Source organism: Pseudophryne corroboree, chromosome 7, assembly GCF_028390025.1.
Source record: "Pseudophryne corroboree isolate aPseCor3 chromosome 7, aPseCor3.hap2, whole genome shotgun sequence".
NCBI lineage: Eukaryota > Metazoa > Chordata > Amphibia > Anura > Myobatrachidae > Pseudophryne > Pseudophryne corroboree.
The window spans coordinates 361,055,672-361,082,558 of NC_086450.1; the positions used below are offsets into that span (position 1 = coordinate 361,055,672).

General features: G+C 48.2%; 1 protein-coding gene across 2 annotated transcripts in view; it reads right to left on the reverse strand.

The window, feature by feature from the left end:
- The window catches only part of EIF2AK1 (eukaryotic translation initiation factor 2 alpha kinase 1), a 154,220-nt gene that overhangs the window by 111,250 nt on the left and 16,083 nt on the right, over positions 1–26,887 (reverse strand). For both annotated transcript variants that reach the window (XM_063934482.1, XM_063934483.1), the window contains exon 2: positions 3,333–3,488. In XM_063934482.1, the coding sequence (XP_063790552.1) occupies positions 3,333–3,488 (156 nt within the window). The remainder of the gene's footprint in view (positions 1–3,332; positions 3,489–26,887) is intronic.

The following is a 26,887-nucleotide window of genomic DNA, read 5'->3' on the forward strand; positions in this document are numbered from 1 at the left end:
AGGCTTGCAATAACCGCCCTGAGCGATTCCATCTTGAACTTGAATTTTTTTATATACGTGTTCAAGGATTTCAAATTTAAAATGGGTCTCACCGAACCGTCTGGTTTCGGTACCACAAACATTGTGGAATAGTAACCCCGTCCTTGTTGAAGTAGGGCACCTTTACTATCACCTGTTGTGAATACAGCTTGTGAATTGCCTGTAACACTGCCTCCCTGCCTGAGGGAGTTGTTGGTAAGGCAGATTTGAGGAAACGGCGGGGGGGGGGAGACGTCTCGAATTCCAGCTTGTACCCCTGAGATACTACTTGAAAGATCCAGGGATCCACCCGTGAGCGAGCCCACTGATCGCTGAAATTTTTGAGATGGGCCCCCACCGTACCTGGCTCCGCCTGTGGAGCCCCAGCGTCATGCTGTGGACTTAGAGGAAGCGGGGGTGGAGTTTTGCTCCTGGGAACTGGCTGTATGCTGCAGCTTTTTCCCTCTGCCTCTGGGCAGAAAGAACGCGCCTCTAACCCGCTTGCCTTTCTGGGGCCGAAAGGACTGTACCTGATAATACGGTGCTTTCTTTGGCTGTGAGGGAACATGGGGTAAAAATGTAGACTTCCCAGCTGTTGCTGTGGAAACGAGGTCCGAGAGACCATCCCCGAACAACTCCTCACCCTTATAAGGCAAAACTTACATGTGCCTTTTAGAATCTGCATCTCCTGTCCACTGCCGAGTCCATAACCCTCTCCTGGCAGAAATGGACATTGCACTTATTTTAGATGCCAGCCGGCAAATATCCCTCTGTGCATCCCTCATGTATAAGAGTGCGTCTTTAATATGCTCTACGGTTAGCAATATAGTGTCCGTGTATAGGGTATCAATATTTTCCGACAGGGAATCTGACCATGCAGCTGCAGCACTGCACATCCATGCTGAAGCAATAGCTGGTCTCAGTATAACACCTGTGTGTGTATATATAGACTTCAGGATAGCCTCCTGCTTTCTATCAGCAGATTCCTTCAGGGCGGCCGTATCCGGAGACGGTAGTGCCACCTTCTTTGACAAGCGTGTGAGCGCTTTATCCACCCTAGGGGATGTTTCCCAACGTGACCTATCCTCTGGCGGGAAAGGGTACGCCATTAGTAACCTCTTAGAAATTACCAGTTTCTTATCAGGGGAAGCCCACGCTTCTTCACACACTTCATTTAATTCCTCAGATGGAGGAAAAGCAACTGGTAGTTTTTTCTCTCCAAACATAATACCCTTTTTTGTGGTACCCGGGGTAACATCAGAAATATGCAACACATTTTTCATTGCCTCAATCATATAACATGTGGCCCTATTGGAAGTTACATTAGTCTCATCGTCGTCGACACTGGAGTCAGTATCCGTGTCGACATCTGTGTCTGCCATCTGAGGTAGCGGGCGTTTTAGAGCCCCTGATGGCTTTTGCGACGCCTGGGCAGGCACAGGCTGAGAAGCCGGCTGTCCCACATTTGGTATGTCGTCAAACCTTTTATGCAAGGAGTCGACACTGTCGCGTAATTCCTTCCACAGAACCATCCACTCAGGTGTCGACCCCGCAGGGGGTGACATCACATTTATCGGCATCTGTTCCGCCTCCACATAAGCCTCCTCATCAAACATGTCGACACAGCCGTACCGACACACCGCATACACACAGGGAATGCTCTGACAGCGGACAGGACCCCACAAAGCCCTTTGGGGAGACAGATAGAGTATGCCAGCACACACCAGAGCGCTATATAACACAGGGATCCCACTATAAATGAGTGTTTTTCCCTTATAGCTGCTTATATTATATATACTGCGCCTAAATTTAGTGCCCCCCCCCTCTCTTTTTTACCCTTATGTAGCTTGACACTGCAGGGGAGAGCCAGGGAGCGTCCTTCCAGCGGAGCTGTGAGGGAAAAATGGCGCCAGTGTGCTGAGGGAGATGGCCCCGCCCCTTTTCCGGCGGACTTCTCCCGCTTTTTCTGGAATTCTGGCAGGGGTATTTTTACACCTATATAGCCTTCCTGACTATATATGGTGTAGATTTGCCAGCCAAGGTGTCTTATATTGCCCTCAGGGCGCCCCCCCCCCAGCGCCCTGCACCCATCAGTGACCGGAGTGTGAGGTGTGCATGAGGAGCAATGGCGCACAGCTGCAGTGCTGTGCGCTACCTTGTTGAAGACAGAAGTCTTCTGCCGCCGATTTTCAGGAACACTTCTTGCTTCTGGCTCTGTAAGGGGGCCGGCGGCGCGGCTCCGGGACCGAACATCGAGGTCGGGTCCTGTGGTCGATCCCTCTGGAGCTAATGGTGTCCAGTAGCCTAAGAAGCCCAAGCTACCACCAGTCAGGTAGGTTCGCTTCTTCTCCCCTTAGTCCCTCGCTGCAGTGAGTCTGTTGCCAGCAGATCTCACTGTAAAATAAAAAACCTAAAATATACTTTCTTTCTAGGAGCTCAGGAGAGCCCCTAGTGTGCATCCAGCTCAGCCGGGCACAGAAATCTAACTGAAGTCTGGAGGAGGGTCATAGTGGGAGGAGCCAGTGCACACCAGTAGTCTAAAGCTTTCTTTTAGTTGTGCCCAGTCTCCTGCGGAGCCGCTATTCCCCATGGTCCTTACGGAGTCCCAGCATCCACTTAGGACGTCAGAGAAAAGGGATTTTTCTTGTCATTTTATTTTTTCTAGGTGGTCACTGTAGGGTTATCTGGATGGGATATTGGTGGTCATTCCGAGTTGATCGCAGCCAGCAACTTTTTGCTGCTGCTGCTGCTGCGATCAACTAGTCCACGCCTATGGGGGAGTGTATTGTAGCTTAGCAGGGCTGCGATCGCTTGTTCAGCCCTGCTAAGCTAAAAAAATTTCAAGCAGAACAAGACTAGCCCTATACCTACTTACCTTGTGCGATGGATCCAGCGATGATGGGCTTGGCTTTGACGTCACTCCTCCACCCTCCGTTCTGCTGGACACGCCTGCGTTATACTCCCCGAAAACGGCTCCAAACGCTCCGGATCTGCCCAGCCACGCCTCCTTCCTGTCAATCTTCTTAGCGGTCGGCTCTGCGACCGCTTCCTTTGTAAGTCGCGGCGTAACCCGGCGACCCTGTCGCCGTGCAACATTGCGCACTACGCCCGCCGCATATGCGCATTCCGCACCCGTTCGCACCGCAGCGATAAACCGCTGCGTGCGAACGGGGTCGGAATGACCCCCATTGTGACTGCAATATTGCTCAGCTCTATGAACAGGAGCACACTACAACCTATTACCATGGATGTGGCTACGTAACTAAATAACAACCATTTCAGTGTATCATCATCATTATATTACAGACACTTACATCTGAACAGATGCTTAGAGCGGTGAGGGTTCTCTTCATGAATGTAACAAAGATGTTCTACCAGAGACACAAGCAGGAGCTGGTTGGGTACTGTGGTCACATTTGGGAACCGCCGTATGCCATTTACCACTTGAAGATCAGACGGGGAATCAGATTCTAAAGAGGAAAAATTAAAAATGTGAACATATTAAATGAGCATATAGCAGAACATACTAAACAGAGCAGGAATTCCAGATTTAGGACATTCCAAGCTGTATAATAAGCTAGAGCAGTATACAGTGTGCCTCAGAACATTACTTTTCTAGTTTAAGTACTTCTAGTCTCCATATTTTAAAGCCCCCGTTATTTGATCATTACAATTACTACAATAGATACACCACTCTCAGGTGTGCATGCCAAAAGTCAAGTGCATTCGACCACCTATAGCGTACGTATATCAGAGAGCCACCACACGCCCAAGAGTGGCATATCTATAATATAAAGTGGCTCCTGTTGTGACAAAATAGAGTAAAAAAGTGTTCACAATAGACTGTTTAAATTGGATTATTTTTAATGAATAAACATGTAACTGGATAATGGTGTAAGTGAATACAATAGTTGAAGCTTGTCTGTCCAAAATGTGTATGTCGGTCAGTGAGACGGCGGTGGGCTGCCGTGAGGCAGTGATGCGCTGCTGTCAGTGAGGAGGCGGTGGGCTGCCGTCAGTGAGGCAGTGATGTGCCGCTGTCAGTGAGGCAGTGATGCGCCGCTGTCAGTGAGGCAGTGATGCGCCGCTGTCAGTGAGGCAGTGATGCGCCGCTGTCAGTGAGGCAGTGATGTGCCGCTGTCAGTGATGCGCCGCTGTCAGTGAGGCAGTTATGCGCCGCTGTCAGTGAGGCAGAGATGCGCCGCTGTCAGTGAGGCAGTGATGCGCCGCTGTCAGTGAGGAGGCGGTGGGCTGCCATCAGTGAGGCAGTGATGCGCTGCTGTCAGTGAGGAGGCGGTGGGCTGCCGTCAGTGAGGCAGTGATGTGCCGCTGTCAGTGAGGCAGTGATGCGCCGCTGTCAGTGAGGCAGTGATGCGCCGCTGTCAGTGAGGCAGTGATGCGCCGCTGTCAGTGAGGCAGTGATGCGCCGCTGTCAGTGAGGCAGTGATGCGCCGCTGTCAGTGAGGCAGTGATGCGCCGCTGTCAGTGAGGAGGCGGTGGGCTGCCATCAGTGAGGCAGTGAAGCGCCGCCGTCAGTGAGGAAGTGATGCGCTGCTTTTCTGTGAGTAGTATGTCTGATGTGGGGGTACACACCAGCCAACGAACTCACGATATACTGTATCAGCTGTTCAACTGAACTGCCGATATATTTCGCTCAGTGTGTACCCAGCATTCAGGTGTGAATTCCTGCATACAGGGCCCCTCTCTACTTTTGTGTTCTCTACAGAATTATGTTATATGCAGGTTGTAATTATGTAAATACAGTAAGTTGTGAACCTGTCTATTACTGTCCCATTTAATCACCCTTGTAGTATTTTGGCTGTAGCTCTTGTACAGTGCCTCAGAACCCTTGTGGTGCCTTATAAATAAAAGCAAATAAAATAAAAAGTGTGGCAGAATGTGGGAGAGTGCCTGAGGACACAGTTGGTATGCTGTAAATGAGTAAGGTAAATAAAAATACATAAAATACGATAGATTAATATAGCTTACTAATGTGTCAAAGAAATAACTGCTTCTCTAAATTACTGTAGCAGAAGCTTTACAACTTGCTAATAAGGCACTTAATTGGGTGCTGGGGCAATAGAGACAGCCTGTATGTGAACGGACATGGGCCCTCATTCCGAGTTGATCGGTCGCAAGGCGAATTTAGCAGAGTTACACACGCTAAGCCGCCGCCTACTGGGAGTGAATCTTAGCTTCTTAAAATTGCGACCGATGTATTTGCAATATTGCGATTACTAACTACTTAGCAGTTTCAGAGTAGCTCCAGACTTACTCTGCCTGTGCGATCAGTTCAGTGCTTGTCGTTCCTGGTTGACGTCACAAACACACCCAGCGTTCGCCCAGGCACTCCCACCGTTTCTCCGGCCACTCCTGCGTTTTTTCCGGAAACGGTAGCGTTTTCAGCCACACGCCCCTGAAACGCCGTGTTTCCGCCCAGTAACACCCATTTCCTGTCAATCACATTACGATCGCCGGAGCGAAGAAAAAGCCGTGAGTAAAAATACTTTCTTCATAGTAAAGTTACTTGGCGCAGTCGCAGTGCGAACTTTGCGCATGCGTACTAAGCGGATTTTCACTGCGATGCGATGAAAAAGAACGCGCGAACAACTCGGAATGAGGGCCATGGAGTCTACCATGCAGGAGGGATGCAGCACCGTTCTTCCATAAGAAAGCCCCTCATCAGACATCTGGTCAACTGTCGCATAAGACACCGTCCCAGCCATTGTTCCAGAAAATCTCATGAACAGGAGATTGGGTTTAAATGTGGTGACTGAAAAGGCTTATACTTCTGTATATCATGGTCATGCTCATGAAAAACAGCTGGGCTACCACACATGCTCTGTGGATGGGAATCAGGGGGCCCATGTGTACCTCCAGGAGTCTATTGCATTTGCCGGAGTCTACTGCGCAGGTCTCCGGAAACATGGCGTCCCTAAAGGTATGTATTAAAATATGGATGCAGTGTGTGCGGTGTTGGCCCCCTCTGGACCTCAGGGGCCCGTGTGCACTGCACACACTGCACCCATTATAGAAACGGCAATGATGGGAATAGGGAGGCCAATCCCGGGCCGTTTTTTCAATCCCGGGATTCGGGATTGAAAAACGGTCAATCTCGGGATTCCCGGGATTGCAGTAGGGATCAGAGAAAGTTGTAGGGAGCAGCGCTGGAGAGAAGGTGTAGGTAGCGGTGCGGGAGGTAGGGAGGGTGTAGGTAGCAGTGCAAGAGGTAGGGAGGGTGTAGGTAGCGGTGCGGGAGGTAGGGAGGGTGTAGGTAGCGGTGCGGGAGGTAGGGAGGGTGTAGGTAGCGGTGCGGGAGGAAGGAAGAGTGTAGGTAGCGGTGCAGGACTCAGGAGGGAGGGTGTAGGTTGCGGCAGGGAGGGTTGGTAGCGGCGCGGGAGGGAGGGAGGAAGGCTGTATAGGGAGCACTGACTGCACGGAGGGAGAGAGGGTGGGTGTAAGTAATAGTACTTACTATTAGACGGGCGGCAACCATTGACACACTGAACGCAGCGGCATTTCAAATGAAGCGCCGGCCGCCAGCCAACCAGAGCTGGCGGACCGGCAGCCAAATCAGGGAAGCGGCCGCAGCAGTCGCTTCTGATTGGCTGCCGCTGCAGCTTTCCTGATTAGCTGCCGGTCCGCCAGCTCTGGTTGGCTGGCGGCCGGCGCTACAATTGAAATGCCGCCGCGTTCAACTTGTTCATGGCTGCCGCCCGCCTAATATTAGTAAGTACTATTACTTACACAACCACCCTCCCGCCGCCGCGCATGCGCAGTATAATCCCGTGAAACCCGGGATTGGATGCTCCAATCCCGGGAATTAAACTTGGCCTCCCTAGATGGGAATATTGTTATATTAGAAGACTCCTGTCTGTCAGGAGAGGAATGCTACATGGGGTAAATAACTCCCTACTATTACAAGTAGTGTCTATCACAAGCTTTACCTTCTAAGGCAGGCCTGGCCAACCTGTGGCTCTCCAGATGTTGTGAAACTACACATCCCTGCATGCCCTGCCACAGTTTTAGCATTCCCTAATAGCAAAACTGTGGCAAAGCATGATGGGACTTGTAGTTTTACAACAGCTGGAGAGCCACAGGTTGGCCAGGCCTGTTCTAAGGCATAGGTCTGCAAACTCGGTCCTCATTACCCCACACAGTGCATGTTTTGCAGGTAACCCAGCAAGTGCACAGGTGTATTAATTACTCACAGACACATTTTAAAAGGTCCACAGGTGGAGTTAATTATTTCACTTGTGATTCTGTGAGGAGACCTGCAAAACATGCACTGTGTGGGGTAATGAGGACAGAGTTTGCAGACCTATGTTCTAAGGCAGGCATTTCCAAACTACGGCCCTCCAGCTGTTGTGAAACTACATATAACAGCATGCCCTGACACAGTTTTGCTGTCAGAGAATGATAAAGCTGTGTCAGTGCATACTGGGATGTGGTTTCTCAACAGCTGGAGGGCCGCAGTTTGGACATGCCTGTTCTAAGGGAAATACAGCACTCAATGGGTTGAGGATGGAATCCCAGCGGCCGGGAATCCGGGGGTCAGTATACAGACACTGGGATCCCAGCTGTCAGAATGCCAGCAGCAGGGCGAGCGCTAGAAAGCCCCTTGCGGGCTCACTGGTTCTATTGCCACTCTATGGGTGTCGCGGACACCCACAAGTGGAAATTGTCCTGGCGCAGTTGTCGGAATTTTCAGTGGACGGGATCCTGGCATTGGTATTCTGACTGCCAGGATATTAACTACATCCCCACTCAATGTCTACCTGTGAACCACTGCATCTGCCTTGCCATATGAACTTCAGGTGTAATCATGAAGCAGTGAAAAGTGTGGAGAAGTGAGCCAGTGGAGAAGTTGCCTGTGGCAACCAATCAGCTGCTATTTTATAGAATGCACTTTATAAATGTTACCTCAACACTGATTGGTTGCAATGGGCAACTTCTCCACTCTTTTCACAGCTTCAGGAATAGACCCCCTTGCTACCACATTATTATCCTGCTACTGTTTCTGTCATTACCATTGCAAAGTTTCCATTATCTGCATGTGTGCACTGCCATTATTACAACTTCTAATAAACATCATGTGTGTTCACAACTGCATTCTGTGACTTGTGGTTCTGCTAGACTTCTGAGAGTTTCATAAAAGAATGATCAGCCTTGGGAGATGTTTGATGTGGAGTTTGTTGCTGGCCTTGTGAATGGAGGTGGTGGTGTTGGCGGTGTTCGGTGCACACGTCTGTGCCACTATTTGTTGACTGTTGTGTGGGCTGTGGCCCTGCATATGGGCTGCAGTGGTTTCACTTGTGCAGTGCTTTTATTGATGTCTAGGTATTGTTGCATTTGAAGCATTATTAACAGTTAAACAGGAGGAAACATTAGAATAACAGTCTACTAAAATTCTGTAAAACTACTCTGCGGAAAATGCTTTTTGGCCTCCCGCCAATTCAAACACCTGGACGCTACTTGCTGCATACCCTGCAAGATTATATTTGCTTGATAAACTTTTGATTGTTTTTAGCCGGGTGTAGTAGGTTATGCCGGTGGCCGGGATCCAGACCGCCGGCATCTGGGTGAGCGCAAATGAGCCCCTTGCGGGGGCTATTAATTCTCCCTCCAGGGAGGTCGTGGACCCCCAAGAGGGAGAATAGTTGTCAGTATGCCGGGTGTTGGGATTCTGCGCCGGTATACTGAGCGCCGAGATCCCAACAGCCAGTATACTGAATACCACTCTTTTTAGTCTTCCCCCTTCAGCTCCTGTACTGCATTCTGGGCACTCTTTACAGCTGGACCTCGGTGACCTGGCCGTGAGTTTCTGCCTCATAACCTTCCAGATATTGCTGTAGGCCGGGGCTCTGTTACCTGCACCCACTGACCACCAGACAACTAAACCCTCACTGCACAACAATTCCTGGGAACTGGGGCACATACCCCAAATATGGTCCAATCTTACTAAGGGATGCGGTCAAGCTCCCGTCGGACGGAATCACGGCCGTCAAAATACCGACACCGGGGTCCCGACTGGCACAATCCCGACATTCTCCCTCTGTGGGTGCCCACGACACCCATAGAGGGAGAATAACTTAGTGTGCCGAGCGCAGCGAGCCCGCAAGGGGCTGCGTTGTGCTCGCCCCCCCCGTCGGGATTGTGCCAGTCGGGATCCCGGTGTCGGTATTCCGACCGCTGGGATCCCGTCTGGCGGGATTTCGTACTGATCCCCTTACTAGAGCATTCCTATCCTAAAGGTGTGTACACATGGTGAGATTTAGGCTAAACCCCAATTCTCACTATACGATAGGGACTAGGTCGTATTGCAAGCAAAGATGACTGTGCTTGCAATACTGACTATGTGCAATTTTGGCTAAGTGTCAATTTTGACTATCTTTTATACTAGATCAGGCATGTCCAAACTGTGGCCCTCCAGCTGTTGAGAAACTACACATCCCAGCATGCCCTGACACAGCTTTAGCATTCTCTGACAGCAAAACTGTGTCAGGGCATGCTGGGATATGTAGTTTCTCAACAGCTGGAGGGCCGCAGTTTGGACATGCCTGTACTAGATAGTCAAAATTGACTTGCCTGAACAGTCTATCTGGGCTTGCAATACCGACCGCGCATCTGGATCGCAAGGTGACTTTCACCTTGTGATGTGCACTAACTTTCTAAATAATATCTCACAGTGTGTACACACCTTAATTCTCACCCTTAACGTTAACCCTAATACCCTATCCCTAATACTCTAACCACTCCCTTACCATAACCCCTATGTCTGTCTGTTTTTACCCAATTTTGTTCTATTACTGTTGTTCTAATTGTAAAGTGCAACGGAATATGCTGCGCTATATAAGAAACTGTTAATAAATAAAAAAATTATATCTTAACTCAAACCGCTAACTAACCTAATATCCTATCCCTAACACCTAGCCCAAAGCCTCCAACTAACCCCAATACCCTAACCACTAAACCAACCCTAATACCCCATCACTAATACTCTAACCCAGAAAGGCAGACTGGATGGACCATTTGGTTGTCGTCCACAGTCAAATTCTATGTTTCTATGTTAAACCTTGTCAGGAAACTGCACCCAACAGTATAGCAAGAGGGGGTAATCCAGCGTTGATCGCAGCAGCCAATTTGTTAGCAGTTGGGCAAAACCATGTGCACTGCAGGGGAGGCAGATATAACATTTGCAGAGAGAGTTAGATTTGGGTGGGTTATTTTGTTTCTGTGCAGGGTAAATACTGGCTGCTTTATTTTTACACTGCAATTTAGATTTCAGATTGAACACACCCCACCCAAATCTAAAGGGGGGTACTCACGGAGAGATCCATGCTTAAAATCTAAGCAATCTGACTAGATTGTGCTTAAAATCTAAACAATCTGACTAGATTGCTTAGATTTTAAGCACAGATCACTCGTGTGTAGCCCCTTCAGCGATAGCGATGCGCAGCCCCGCACATCACTATCGCCGCTGCTAGATTGAGCCTGCATGCAGGCCAATCTAGCAGGTCTCTCATTTCACCCGCTGGGTGAAATGAGTGGCCTCCGTCCTTCCCCTGCATCGCTCAGCACACATCTCTCCCATGTATACCCCCCTTAACTCTCTCTCTGCAAATGTTTTATCTGTGTCCCGCCCCTGCAGTGCACATGGTTTTGCCTTACTGCTAACAAATTTGCTGCTGCAATCAGGTCCTTTCAGACATAAAGCATAGCTCATCTGACCATACTACTGTCCTCTGTTGCCTGAGATCTCTGCATCATTGTGTTATTTGCCAGGCGTGATAAGCCAGGCTCATGCACAGCAACCAGACACTGATAGGCTAGTGCTGTAAAGTTCTCATTGGATGTTTTTCTTTTTAAATAAAAACAGCTACTTCAACAGTAGGCTGAAATCTGCAGGGCACCCGTTTACCTGGCATCAAAACTGCTTTACAGATGCCATGATCTCAGAGTACGAGCTTTGGTCTGTTTTTGCTCTTTGCTGATCTTTTGCTCTTGGAATCCCATTATGGCATCTTCTTAAGGGCCCCATACACTTATGCGACCACATGTCGCAGGCGATCACCCCAGCAGCCTCCCGGGGCGCAGGATCGCCCAAGATACATTGTATGCTGTCCGTTTGTATACAGTGTATCTTGGGCAATCCCAGCCATGCCCCCAGGTCGGATCTGATTGAATGTGCAGCACATTCAAGGTGGAGGATCCGATTTTCAGAATCGGAAACATCTAAAAAATGCCAATTTCATCTGATATATCGGGCCGAATGCCCGAAATCGGATGAAGTCGGGCATTATCGCTCTAGTGTATGGGGCCCTTTAGACACAGATGCTCATGAACCGCTAGCAAACTGATGTGTCTTGGTCACTAACGCTCCTAACACACACAGCCCAACAATCACCACTCTCTCCAAGGCGCTCAGGTCACCTATGGCATCCATGCTTGGCATTATTATAGGCAACCAGGGCAGACCACCATCTTTACACAGGACACTAACCATTATGAGATATTATTTGCCGAATGAATCTAATGGGCCCTACACACTGGGCGGTAATAGTCAAAGATATGAACGATCTCGTTCATTAATGAACGAGATACCGTTCATATCTTTGAGTGTGGAGGCACCAGCGATGAACGATGCGCGGCCCCGCGCTCGTTCATCGCTGGTGCCCCGTCGCGAGATCGTCCATATTTGCCAGCACTGCTATGGAGCCGGGTGACGGGGGTGGGGGGGGAGTGAAGAAACTTCACTACCCCCCACCCGCCGCGTCGCCCGTCTCCGCCGTTGTGCAGTGTGGCGGCGGATCGCGCAATGTGTAGGGCCCATTAGACCTACACCTGTGCGGAGGCTCTTGCTTATAACATGCTTGGTATCCCCTCATTTATCTAGTTTTTTTTTTTATTATTATTTTTATCCACTGCCTGGTTCTTGGAACACTTTAACATTAAATTCATTTTATTGCAAATCAAAACATTATAAACATCCATTTTTGTTAAAAGTTGCACGGACAGTGTAATGGTTAGCAATACTGTCTCACTGCACTGAGGTCATGGGTTCGATTTCGACCATGGCCCTAACTGTGTGGAGTTTGTATATTCTCCCCATGCTTGCGTGGGTTTCCTCCCACAATCCAAAAATATATACTGGTAGGTTAATTGGCTCCCAACAAAAATGAACCCTAGTGTGAATGTGTCTGTGTGTAAAATGTGGTAGGGAATATGGATTGTAAAATGCACTGGGGCTGATGTGAATGGCCAAATATTCTCTGTAAAGCACCTCGGCATATGTGTGCGCTATATTTATTTATTATTTATTTATTAGCAGTTTCTTATATAGCGCAGCATATTCCGTTGCGCTTTACAATTAGAACAACAATTATAGAACAAAACTGGGCAAAGACAGACAGACAGAGGTAGGAAGGCCCTGCTCGCAAGCTTACAATCTATAGGGAAATAGGCATTGATACACAAGGATAGATGCTACCTGTCACATAATGGTTCCCCAGGTTGCTAGGTTCTTAATGGGTTGTATATGATATGATCACCCAGCAATGTTGGAAGACAAAATGTGAGTTTATGTGGACTGTACAGAGGGGATGTAACTTGATAGGGAAGCTGTGAAGGTTATGTGTGTGGGTCTGAAATTTGGTAGGCTTGTCTGAAGAGATGAGTTTTCAGTGAACGTTTAAAGGTTTGGAGAGTCTTATTGTGCGTGGGAGTGCATTCCACAGAGTGGGTGAAGCCCGGGTAAAGTCCTGTAATTTTGAGTGGGAACAGGTAATACATGTGGATGAGAGACGCAGATCTTGTGCAGAGCGGAGAGGTCTGGTAGGGAGATATTTTGAGATGAGTGAAGAGATGTATGATGATGCAGTTTGGTTAATAGCCTTGTATGTAAGTAAAAATATTTTATATTTGACACAGTAGAATACCGGTTTTCAATGGAGGGACTGACAGAGCGGATCAGCAGATGAAGAACGTCTGGCGAGGAAGATTAGCCTCGCAGCTGCATTTAAAATGGATTGAAGTGGTGATAGCCTATGTTTGGGAAGACCAGTAAGGAGACTATTACAATAATCAATGCGAGAGATGATGAGTGCATGGATTAGAGTTTTTGCAGTGTCTTGTGTAAGATAAGGGCGTATTTTGGATATGTTTTTAAGGTGCATGTAACATGATTTAGAGACAGATTGAATGTGTGGAACAAAGGACAGTTCAGAGTCAAGGGTGACACCTAGGCAACGAGCTTGTGGGGTGGGGTGGATAGTTGCATTGTCAACAGTTATAGAGATATCAGGTTGGCAACTACTCTTAGCTGGTGGGAAAATAATTAATTCGGTTTTGGAAATGTTGAGTTTGAGGTGGCGAGATGACATCCAAGATGAAATGGCAGACAGGCATCTAGTGACACGAGCCAATACTGGTGGTGACAAATCTGGGGAGGATAGGTAGATTTGAGTATCATCAGCATACAAATGATACTGAAATCCAAAGGAGCTGATTAGTTTACCAAGAGAGGAGGTATAGATTGAGAAAAGCAGAGGACCTAAGACTGAGCCTTGTGGTACTCCAACTGATAGAGGTAGAGAAGAGGAGGTAGAATCAGAGAAGTGAACACTGAAAGAGCGATTAGATAGGTAGGATGAGAACCAAGAAAGGGCTGTGTCCTGAAGACCTAGGGATTGTAGTGTTTGTATGAGAAGAGAGTGGTCAACAGTGTCAAAAGCAGCAGAGAGATCTAGAAGAATAAGTAGTGTGTAATGGCCTTTTGATCTAGCAGTGACTAGATCATTCACTACTTTGGTCAGTGCCGTCTCTGTGGAGTGTTGGGCACGAAAGCCTGACTGAAGTGGATCCAATAAGTTGTGCGAGTTAAGAAAGTGTGTAAGGCGAGTGTAGGCAAGCCTCTCAAGTAGCTTGGAGGGACTGGGTAGCTGAGAAATGGGACGGTAGTTAGAGAGTGTGTTTGGGTCAGAGTTGTGTTTTTTTAGAATGGGAGTAATGACTGCATGTTTAAACAGAGAGGGAAAGATACCAGTAGAGAGAGAGAGATTACAGATTTTAGTTAAAGGTTGGGATAAGCACAGGAGACAAAGTTTTACTGACCTGTAAGGGTATAGGATCAAGAGGAGAGGTAGTGGAGTAGGAGGATGAAAAGAGTGTTGATACTTCATCTTCACTTGTGGGATCAAATGAAGAGAAAGTGCCAGAGGGTTCAGGTAGGGAATTGAGCAGGTCACTGGCTGAGTTAGAGCATACCATTTCATCTCGGATTTTATCAATCTTATCCTTGAAGTAGGAAGCAAGTTCTTGTGCACGGATAGTAGTTAGTGGGGGAGGTGAGGGAGGGTAAAGAAGTGATTTAAATGTATTAAAAAGTCGCTTGGGGTTGTTGGCATGATAAGAGATGAGAGATTGGAAATATGTTTGTTTGGCAGTGTCCAGGGCCTGACGATAGGAGTGGTAGGTAGTCTTATATGTGAGAAAGTCACTTGGATTCTGAGATTTCCGCCACTGACGTTCTACTTTACGTGACAGTTTTTGTAGGTGTCTTGTTGATTTAGAGTGCCATGGTTGGCATCTAAGCCTACGTGGAGTGTGATGGGTAGCTGGAGCCACTTCATCAAGGGCACTCTCTAGGGTCTGGTGCAGGTGTGATACAGCAGTGTCAGGTGTAGTAAATGTAGATATTGGTGAGAGCAGTTGTTGCAGAGAAGTGGAAAGTTGTTGAAAATGTATATTGTTAGTATTTCTGCGGGTTAGAGGAGGCTTGCTTGGTTTTAGTGTCCTAGATTGTAAAGTAATAGAAGAGATTGTGAAGGTGATCAGGTTGTGATCAGAGAGAGGGAAAGGAGTGTTAGTGAATTCGGAAACTGAGCAGAGCCTGGTGAACACAAGATCAAGGCAGTGGCCCTCCTGGTGAGTAGAGGAGTCGGACCATTGGGTTAGGCCAAGAGAGGAGGTTAGAGAGAGGAGTTTGGATGCATGAACAGATTGTGGACTGTCAAGAGCTATATTGAAATCGCCCATAATGATGTTGGAGATGTCAGAGGATAAGAAGTGTGGGAGCCAGGCAGAGAAATCTTCTAGAAATTGTTGTTTAGGTTGCCCAGGAGGGCGATAGATAGCTGCAACACGCAGAGAGAAGGGGGTGAAAATCCTGATAGAGTGAACTTCAAATGAGGTGAATGCGAGTGATGGAACCTGAGGTAGAACAGTGTATGTGAAAAACTGTGACAGTAAGATTCCGGCCCCACCACCTTTACTATTATTAGGCCTAGATGTGTGTGAGAAGTGGAAACCACCATGTGACAGTGCTGCAGGGGAGGCAGTGTCTGATTGTGTGAGCCATGTTTCTGTTATAGCCAATAGATTAAAGTTGTGAGATATGAAGAGGTCATGGATGGATGTTAATTTGTTACAAACAGAGCGTGCATTCAATAAGGCACATTTTAGTGATTTGGAGGGGGATGGGAGACACGTGATATTTATGAGGTTAGATGGATTTCTATGTTGTTTTGAGACAGCAGAGTGTGAGAGGGAAAGGTGGTTGGGGCCTGGATTTGGTGATATGTCACCAGCTAATAAAAGCAGAAGAGTGAGATAAATCTTGGTGGATGTTTGCGAGTGTTTGTACTGGTGGCCAATTGCGGTTGTCAAAGTACTTGCAGAGAGGAAAGTATAAATCTCATGAGTGTTTAGAAGAGGGGAGTGGAGAATAGAATCTGTAATGTGTACAGAGGGGTGAGTTTCAGGGTGAGTGTAGAATGTGTTAAATTCGGTGAAAATTCCATGAATTGAAATTAGACACAGTAGTTTGATGAACATGCTGAGGTTGTTTGTGTTTTATGGGTTAAGTGGAGTTAGAGTAAATTGTTAAAGTAAGTTTCCTTTTCTTGATGTTTTTTAATGTTTTTGCAACTGTTTTTTTTTTTCCCCAATAAATGTTTATTGATTTATAAGAAAATAACAGAAAAAAGGCAGACAGCGTACATAAAATAACTGGTAATACAGGAAAAATAAGAATTTACTTACCGATAATTCTATTTCTCGTAGTCCGTAGTGGATGCTGGGAACTCCGTAAGGACCATGGGGAATAGCGGCTCCGCAGGAGTCTGGGCACATCTAAAGAAAGCTTTAGGACTACCTGGTGTGCACTGGCTCCTCCCCCTATGACCCTCCTCCAAGCCTCAGTTAGGATACTGTGCCCGGACGAGCGTACACAATAAGGAAGGATTTTGAATCCCGGGTAAGACTCATACCAGCCACACCAATCACACTGTACAACTTGTGATCTGAACCTAGTTAACAGCATGATAATAGAGGAGCCTCTAGAAAAGATGGCTCACTACAGCAATAACCCGAATTTTTTGGTAACAATAATTATGTACCAGTATTGCAGACAATCCGCACATGGGATGGGCGCCCAGCATCCACTACGGACTACGAGAAATAGAATTATCGGTAAGTAAATTCTTATTTTCTCTGACGTCCTAGTGGATGCTGGGAACTCCGTAAGGACCATGGGGATTATACCAAAGCTCCCAAACGGGCGGGAGAGTGCGGATGACTCTGCAGCACCAAATGAGAGAACTCCCGGTCCTCCTCAGCCAGGGTATCAAATTTGTAGAGTTTTACAAACGTATTTGCTCCTGACCAAGTAGCTGCTCGGCAAAGTTGTAAAGCAGAGACCCCTCGGGCAGCTGCCCAAGATGAGCCCACCTTCCTTGTGGAGTGGGCATTTACAGATTTTTTGGCTGTGGCAGGCCTGCCACAGAATGTGCAAGCTGAATTGTACTACAATCCAACGAGCAATAGACTGCTTAGAAGCAGGAGCACCCAGCTTGTTGGGTGCATACAGGATAAACAGCGAGTCAGATTTCCTGACTCCAGCCGTCCTGGAAACATATATTTTCCGGGTCCTGACAACGTCTAGCAACTTGGAGTCCTCCAAGTCCCTAGTAGCCGCAGGCACCACAATAGGTTTGGTTCAGGTGAACGCTGAAAACCACCTTAGGGAGAAACTGAGGACGAGTCCTCAATTCCGCCCTGTCCGAATGGAAAATCAGATAAGGGCTTTTTCAGGATAAAGCCGCCAATTCTGACACGCGCCTGGCCCATGCCAGAGCCAACAGCATGACCACTTTTCCTGTGAGATATTTTAACTCCACAGATTTAAGTGGGTCAAACCAATGTGACTTTTGGAACCCAAAAACTACCTTGAGATCCCAAAGTGCCACTGAAGGCACAAAAGGAGGCTGTATACGCAGTACCCCTTTAACAAACATCTGAACTTCAGGGACTGAAGCTAGTTCTTTTTGGAAGAAAATTGACAGAGCCGAAATTTGAACCTTAATGGACCCCAATTTCAGGCCCATAGATACTCCTGTTTGCAGGAAATGTAGGAATCGATCCAGTTGAATTTCCTCCGTCGGGCCTTACTGGCCTCGCACCACGCAACATATTTTCGCCAAATGCGGTGATAATGTTTTGCGGTTACATCCTTCCTGGCTTTGATCAGGATAGGGATGACTTCATCCGGAATGCCTTTTTCCTTCAGGATCCGGCGTTCAACCACCATGCCGTCAACGCAGCCGCGGTAAGTCTTGGAACAGACAAGGTCCTTGCTGGAGCAGGTCCCTACTTAGAGGTAGAGGCCACGGATCCTCCGTGAGCATCTCTTGAAGTTCCGGTTACCAAGTCCTTCTCGGCCAATCCGGAGCCACGAATATAGTGCTTACTCCTCTCCATCTTATCAAACTCAGTACCTTGGGTATGAGAGGCAGAGGAGGGAACCCATACACTGATTGGTACACCCACGGTGTTACCAGAGCATCTACAGCTATTGCCTGAGGGTCCCTTGACCTGGCGCAATACCTGTCGAGTTTTTCCCAACGGTTTATAATCATGTGGAAGACTTCTGGGTGAAGTCCCCACTCTCCCGGGTGGAGGTCGTGCTGAGGAAATCTGCTTCCCAGTTGTCCACTCCCGGAATGAAAACTGCTGACAGTGCTATCACATGGTTTTTCGCCCAGCGAAGAATCCTTGCAGCTTCTGCCATTGCCCTCCTGCTTCTTGTGGCACCCTGTCTGTTTACGTGGGTGACTGCCGTAATGTTGTCCGACTGGATCAACACCGGCTGACCTTGAAGCAGAGGTCTTGCTAAGCTTAGAGCATTGTAAATGGCCCTTAGCTTCAGGATATTTATGTGAAGTGATGTCTCCAGGCTTGACCATAAGCCCTGGATATTCCTTCCCTGTGTGACTGCTCCCCAGCCTCGCAGGCTGGCATCCGTGGTCACCAGGACCCAGTCCTGAATGCCGAATCTGCGGCCCTCTAGAAGATGAGCACTCTGCAACCACCACAGGAGGGATACCCTTGTCCTTGGTGACAGGGTTATCCGCTGATGCATCTAAAGATGCGACCCGGACCATTTGTCCAGTAGGTTCCACTGGAAAGTCTTGCGTGGAATCTGCCGAATGGGATTGCTTCGTAGGAAGCCACCATTTTTACCCAGAACCCTTGTGCATTGATGCACTGAGACTTGGTTCGGTTTTAGGAGGTTCCTGACTAGCTCGGATAACTCCCTGGCTTTCTCCTCCGGGAGAAACACCTTCTTTCTGGACTGTGTCCAGGATCATCCCTAGGAACAGAAGACAAGTCGTCGGAACCAGCTGCGATTTTGGAATATTGAGAATCCAATCGTGCTGCCGCAACACTACCTGAGATAGTGTTACACCGATCTCCAACTGTTCCCTGGATCTTACCCTTATCAGGGAATCGTCCAAGTAAAGGATAACTAAAATTCCCTTCCTTCGAAGGAATATCATAATTTCGGTCATTACTTCAGTAAAGACCCGGGGTGCCGTGGACCATCCCTACGGCAGCGTCTGAACTGATAGTGACAGTTCTGTATCATAACCTGAGATACCCTTGGTGAGAAGGGTAAATTTTGACATGAAGGTAAGCATCCTTGATGTCCCGAGACATCATGTAGTCCCCTTCTTCCAGGTTCGCAATCACTGCTCTGAGTGACTCAATCTTGAATTTGAACCTCTGTATGTAAGTGTTCAAAGATTTTAGATTTTAAAATCGGTCTCACCGAGCCGTCTGGCTTCGGTACCACAATAGTGTGGAATAATACCCCATTCCCTGTTGCAGGAGGGGTATTTAATTATCACCTGCTGGGAATACAGCTTGTGAATGGCTTCCAAAACTGCGTCCCTGTCAGCGGGAGACGTCGGTAAAACAGACTTTTGGAAACGGCGAGGGGAATACGTCTCGAATTCCAATTTGTACCCCTGAAATATTACCTGAAGGATCCAGGGGTCTACTTGCGAGTGAGCCCACTGCGCACTGAAATTCATAGAGAACGGGCCCCCACCGTGCCTGAGCTTGTAAAGCCCTAGCGTCATACTGAGGGCTTGGCAGAGGCGGAAAAGGGTTTCTGTTCCAGGGAACTGGCTGATCACTGCAGCCATTTTCCTCTCCCTCTGTCACGAGCAGAAAAGAGGAACCCTTTTGTCCGCTTGCCAAACAGGACTGCGCCTGATAATACGGCGTCTTATTTTGAGAGGCGACCTGGGGTACAAACGTGGATATCCCAGCTGTTGCCGTGGCCACCATGTCTGAAAGACCGACCCCAAATGTCCCCTTTTTTAAGGCAATACTTCCAAATGCCGTTTGGAATCCGCATCACCTGACCACTTTACTGGTAGAATTGGACAACGCACTTATACTTGATGCCAGTCGGCAAATATTCCGCTGTGCATCATGCATATATAGAAATGCATCTTTTTAATTGCTCTATAGGCAATAATATACTGTCCTTATCTAGGATATCAATATTTCCAGTCAGGGAATCCGACCACGCCAACCCAGCACTGCACATCCAGGCTGAGGCGATTGCTGGTCGCAGTATAACACCAGTATGTGTGTAAATACATTTTAGGATACCCTCCTGCTTTCTATCAGCAGGATCCTTAAGGGCGGCCATCTCAGGAGAGGGTAGAGCCCTTGTTCTTACAAGCGTGTGAGCGCCTTATCCCCCCTAGGGGGTGTTTCCCAACGCACCCTAACCTCTGGCGGGAAAAGGTATACTGCCAATAACTTTTTAGAAATTATCAATTGTTATCGGGGGGAAACCCACGCATCATAACACACCTCATTTTATTTCTCAGATTCAGGAAAACTACAAGTAGTTTTTCCTCACCAACATAATACCCCTTTTTTGGTGGTACTCATATTATCAGAAATGTCATGTAACGTGTGGCCCTATTGGAAAACACGGTTTGTCTCTTCACCGTCGACACAGGAGTCAGTATCCGTGTCGGCGTATTTGCCATCTGAGGTAACGGGCGTTTTAGAGCCCCTGACGGCCCATGAGACGTCTGGACATGCACAAGCTGAGTAGCCGGCTGTCTCATGTCAACCACTGTCTTTTATACAGAGCTGACACTGTCACGTAATTTTTAACAGTACATCCACTCAGGTGTCGACCCCCTAGGGGGTGACATCACTATTACAGACACTCTGCTCCGTCTCCACATCATTTTTCTCCTCATACATGTCGACACAAACGTACCGACACACAGCACACACACAGGGAATGCTCTGCTAGAGGACAGGACCCCACTAGCCCTTTGGGGAGACAGAGGGAGAGTTTGCCAGCACACACCAGAGCGCTATATATATACAGGGATAACCTTATATAAGTGTTTTCCCCTTTATAGCTGCTGTATTATTTATACTGCGCCTAATTAGTGCCCCCCTCTCTTTTTTAACCCCTTTCTGTAGTGTAGTGACTGCAGGGGAGAGCCAGGGAGCTTCCCTCCAACGGAGCTGTGAGGGAAAATGGCGCCAGTGTGCTGAGGAGATAGGCTCCGCCCCCTTCTCGGCGGCCTTATCATCCGTTTTTCTGTATGTTCTGGCAGGGGTTAAATGCATCCATATAGCCCAGGAGCTATATGTGATGCATTTATTTTAGCCATATAAGGTTTTTATCGATTTATTGCGTCTCAGGGCGCTGCCCCCCCAGCGCCCTGCACCCTCAGTGACCGGAGTGTGAAGTGTGCTGAGAGCAATGGCGCACAGCTGCGGTGCTGTGCGCTACCTTATCTGAAGACAGGACCGTCTTCTGCCGCCGATTTTCCGGACCTCTTCGCTCTTCTGGCTCTGTAAGGGGGCCGGCGGCGCGGCTCCGGGACCCATCCAGGCTGGACCCGTGATCGTCCCTCTGGAGCTAATGTCCAGTAGCCAAGAAGCCCAATCCACTCTGCACGCAGGTGAGTTCGCTTCTTCTCCCCTTAGTCCCTCGATGCAGTGAGCCTGTTGCCAGCAGGTCTCACTGAAAATAATAAACCTAACTAAAACTTTCACAAAGAGCTCAGGAGAGCCCCTAGTGTGCACCCTTCTCGTTCGGGCACAGAGATCTAACTGAGGCTTGGAGGAGGGTCATAGGGGGAGGAGCCAGTGCACACCAGGTAGTCCTAAAGCTTTCTTTAGATGTGCCCAGACTCCTGCGGAGCCGCTATTCCCCATGGTCCTTACGGAGTTCCCAGCATCCACTAGGACGTCAGAGAAATACGGTTCAGTAGATATACGCATTAACAGCTGAATAGTGTCGTTATGGCCATGTTTGTATAGATTCAGTATCTAGGTGAATACCTCGTGGCCCAAGTCATACTGAGCCTCTTTAAGTAACAGCTGTCTAGACAAAACCTTTCTTAGCTCTAAAACATTAAAAGAGAAAGAAAAAGAAAGGAGAGCAGAGTGGGACAAAAGAGAAATCAGAAGAAGGGAAGGGAGGGAAAAGACAGTGTGGGCTGTCCTAGGTCCAGTCGGATCAAGGAGCATAAATATCAGCACCTAGCTCCAGATGACAGTAAGACAGTCAGAAATCGTGAATAGGGGTCGTTGTGAGGGGCCCAAGTTAGAGCAGTAATGTCGGATATGCTTGTGAGGATTTAAATTCCAACCAAGGGGACCAAGTGTTTGTGAATCTCCGTTGAGTCTCTGGTGTCACCCGCAGTTCCTCCATAGACATATACCAGTCCACTCTGGCAACCCATTCCCTCATAGTTGGGGGTTCTAAGGATCGCCAGCGAACCGGAATAACTGCTTTGGCGGCACTATTGAGAAACTTTAGTAAAGAGTGCTTGTAGGTCGACAGGGGCCATGCAACACAGTTGAGGAGCCAGAAGGCAGGCTCAGAGGGAACCTCCACTCCCACCATCAATTTTGATGCTGCAACGACCTTACCCCAAAAGGGACGAAGTACGGGGCAGTCCCACCAGACATGCATCGGGGAGCCCGTTGCATTATTACATCTCCAGCACGTGTCTGGTACATCAGGGAACATTTTAGCCAGTGTTAGGGGGCATCTGTACCACCTGGATAAAACTTTAAAATGTGTTTCAAGGACTGAATAACTTGAGGAGCTTGCAAAGGTGGTCTGAAAACTTTTCTCCCAGTCCTCCTCTGATAAATCTATCTGCATGTCATGGCCCCAGTCCCTGGTATATTTAGGGAGATCTGGAAATTTGTTCTCAATCAGGAGTCTATAACATTTGGAGAGGAAGTGCAACGGGCGAGAGGGTCTGAACACAAATTCTCAAAAATCGTTAATGATCAAGTCAGGCTTGGGCGAACATTACTCCCCAGAGCAAAGTGTTTCAGTTGAAGGTATTTCCAAATCTCCGAAGGCGGGAGATTCCACTTTGATTGCATCGAAGGGAAGGGGATTATCTCTCCACGCTCCACCAGCTGGCCAGCACGCGTCACCCCCACCTGTTTCCAGGAGTCAAACCCCCGGCCTGAGGCTGCCGGTGGGAAATCAGGGTTATGGTATAGTGGGGTCATAGGAGAGTGTTTAGAAGAAATATACGGGAGGGCCCTAAGTCTACTCCAGCGTGAAAGTGTAGGGCCAATTGTAGGATGATCTATATGTGGTATCTTTGAACGCCAAGGGTAGTAGGCAATGGGGGCAGGTAACACTGTCCCCTCAATATGGACCCATTGCTTCTTATCATGCGGGCGTGACCATTCCAAAATTCTATGGAGGACAACAGCATCATAGTACAAAGTGAAATGTGGTAGCTGAAGACCTCCCTTATGTTTGGGGCGAAAAAGTATGGTATGCTGGAAACGAGGCCTTTTGTTTCCCCAAAGTCCCGAACTAAATTGTGTAGATCCCTGAACCAAGCTTTGGGAATGGAAACTGGGAGCGCCTGGAGGAGATGGAGGACTCTCGGCAAGACGTTCATTTTAATAACACTGAGCCTCCCCAACCAGGATAGTCTCCTGTTACCCCAGTCCCGAAACTCGGAGCGAAGTACAAGGAGTAATTTTTTCAAATTCTCATCAAAAAGGCGTGATAAATCTTTGTGTAAAGTGATCCCCAAGTATGTAAAGCTAGAGGGGTGCCAATGGAAGGGGAAGGAGTGTTTAAGGTCGTCAAGGGCTTGGGAGGGAACTGATACAGTCACTGCCACTGACTTAGAGAAGTTAATTTTAAAATTTGACAGGGAGCCATATCTATCTAGTTCAGACATCAGGTTAGGGACAGATATCACCAGGTTCGATATAATAGCTAGCAAGTCATCTGCGAATAGCGCAAGTTTATAGTCTCTGCCCCCCACCGTGAGTCCCGAAATATTTGGATTTACTCTAATAGAGCTTGCTAAGGCTTCCATACAAAGTACGAAGATCAGGGGTGAAAGAGGACACCCTTGCCTGGTACCGTTTCTAATCAGGACAGGGCGAGACAGGTCTCCGTTAATTTTGATCCTAGCGGTTGGAAATTTATATAGTGCCAAGATGCGGCCCAAGCTGACCGGGCCCAACCCTAAGTGTCGCAGGACCCCCTCCATAAATATCCAGTCAACTCTATCGAAAGCCTTCTCGGCATCAGTAGAGAGCACCACTATTGGGTTATGGCTGCGAGAAGCTAAGTACATCAGATCGATGATTTTAGTCGTATTGTCACGGGCTTCCCTCCCAGGTATGAAACCCACTTGGTCTGAATGCACAATATTGGGTAGAAGTAACTTCAATCTGTTTGCTATAAGTTTAGCAAACAGCTTGATGTCTGTGTTAAGGAGGGATATCGGGCGGTAACTAGCACATTGAGCCGGATCCTTCCCTTCTTTTGGTATCACCGTGATGAAAGCCTCTAGTGATTGAGGGGAGAAACTACGGTTGTCGGAAACCTCATTGAACGCCATAAGCATCTTAGGCAAAAGAGAGTCTTTAAAAAGCTTATAATAAGAGACTGTATAACCATCGGGACCCGGGCTCTTCCCAGAAGGAGTCTCTTTAAGAGCTTGCTCCAATTCCGGAAGAGAGAACGGGGAGTCTAACCAGGCGCTATCGTCCTCCGATATTCTAGGGAGCCCCGCGTCACAGAGGTATCCCTCCACAAAATCCCGGGTGGTCGACAATGATCCTGGAGTTCTAGATTCCTGAAGGTTATATAACTTAGTGTAGTAAGAGTGGAATGCTTCGGCAATGTCCTTTGTGAGGGTGCGGCGGGTCCCCGCTGCATCTTGTATCAACTGGACAAAGAGAGTGGCCCTCTGCGCACGGAGCGCCCTAGCCAGAAGCTTCCCCGGTTTATTACCCCATTGGAAAAAGCGATTCCTGCAAAGCCTATAGTCCCTCTTAATGTCCGCAAACAACAAAGCATTGAGAGCTGCTCTCGTCTCGGTCAGTGCAGTCAGCAACGAGGGAGATGGACCCGCCTTATGTAATGTCTCTAAGTCCCGCAACCGCTGGAGTAAAGCAGCCTTTTCCCCCAGCCTTTCTTTTTTCAGCATGGAACCCAGCTGGATAAGCTTTCCCCGTAGGACACATTTGTGAGCTTCCCACACCGTGACTCGGGAAACATCCGGTGTCTCATTTGTGAGAAAATAATTCTCCATTGTCTCGAGTAGCTGGGGTTGGAACCTCGTATCCATTAAAAGTTGTTCATTCAACCGCCAAGTACATTGTTTGGAGTGCGTAAAGGATGTCTCCAGAGTCAGGGAGACAGGAGCATGGTCCGACCAGGTGATTAGTCCTATTCCCGTTTCCCTAACTATATGCAAAAATCTGTGGGGCAAAAGAAAATAATCTAACCTGGAGTAGGTGTCGTGTGGCCTGGAGTAGAACGTGTAGTCCCTGTCCCCGGGGTGCTGGAGCCTCCAGGTGTCGACCAGCTGGTGGTCGTGGAGAGAGCGACGGACTCTACGGTGCGATGCTAGGGAGGGCCTTGCCGGTGTCCCAGAGATGTCCATCTCTGGCTGAAGAGTCCAGTTAAGATCACCTCCGATAACTGGGATACCCTCGATCAAAGGGGCAATACGGTTGAGAGCCTTTACTAGGAAACTAGGTTGGGATTGATTGGGGACGTATAAGTTGATAAATGTATATAGCTGATCAAACAGTTTACATTTTACCAGGAGCGTTCTGCCCTCCTCTAGAGATAGAGACGTCAGTTCTTGGAATGGTAAGCGTTTGGACAGCAAAATAGCTACACCCAAGGATTTGCCTTTGCTGTTATTACTATAAAAGGAGTGTGGGTAGTTACGATCCCTGAGAACCGGGGCCACTCCCACTTTGAAATGCGTTTCCTGTAGGAAAGCAACATCGGCCCTGAATGCAAAAAGGTCCCTTAGCACCCTCGAACGTTTCTCCGGGACGTTAAGGCCCTTCACGTTGAGGGAAACCAGTTTTATAGTTGTCGCTTTAAGGTTAACCGCCATCATCATCTAGAGAACTGAAGACACTGCTGGGTCCGGCAAGGAGGGCAGAGCAGCTCTCAGAACAGAGGCCCACACGTTGGGGGGAAGAGAGAAAAAGAAACAGAAGCAAAGAATACATTAGAGAACTAGTTCAAAGAGCCTATCTTAATCAAAAAATCTGCAATTTTAACTAGGAACTAAAGAAAAGTACACACCACCGCCTCTCGGGAGCTCGGACGCGTTAATCGCGTCGGAGACCAAGGATACTCGGGCGGTACAGGGGCAAACCAGGGGTCGGCGCCGGCCCCAGTCCCAACAGGAACATTGATATAACAGGCAGATATGTAGTTAACAGTTTGATCACACAACTATGAAGCAACTTAGAAAAACAGCAAATAGCATGTAACACCAGCCTCCAACTCAAGCAGGTCGGACAAGTGCTCGTCGTGTCAAGTATGATCTCGATGCGTCGAGCACATCTCTGAAAGGAGTATGCGCCTGTCAGCAAGGAAATCCCTTGATTCGTCCGTAGACCTTTTAAACTAAATAAGTCATTGAAATTTGCTGAAGTGATTGACCCAAGCCCTGGAGAGACCCTTATTTCCTCGCCGACTGCGTGAGGGAGCGCTGCTCTCTAGGAGGTTTCGGGTTACGTTGGACGACGTGCCAGTCATTGTCAGGGTGAGAGAGTTCCGGTGGAACACCGCTGGTCAGGGGTTCCTGCCAGTCCGGGAGAGCAACTAGAGGCATTCCTAGCTCTCGGCAGAAGAGGGGTAAATCGGAGGGATCTTTTAGAGAGCACAGCTTCCCATTATGCGAGACCTGTAGACCAAAAGGAAAGCTCCATCTATATTTAATTCCCAACTTCCGGAGCTCTGCAGCGAGTGGTTGTAGAGCTCTGCGCTTTTGAAGGGTCGTCCACGATAAATCCTGGAAAATCTGAATCCTATAAGATGCAGTCTCTATCACATCCAGGCGACGGGTCTTGCGGAGGATCTCCTCCTTTTCTGTGTAGTAATGTAAACGGCAGATAATGTCGCGAGGACGGTCAGATGGTGCGCCTCTAGGTCTCAGGGCCCGATGGGCTCTATCGAACTCAATTATTGAAGCTGGATCTCGGCCCAAGAGTTAATTGAAAACCA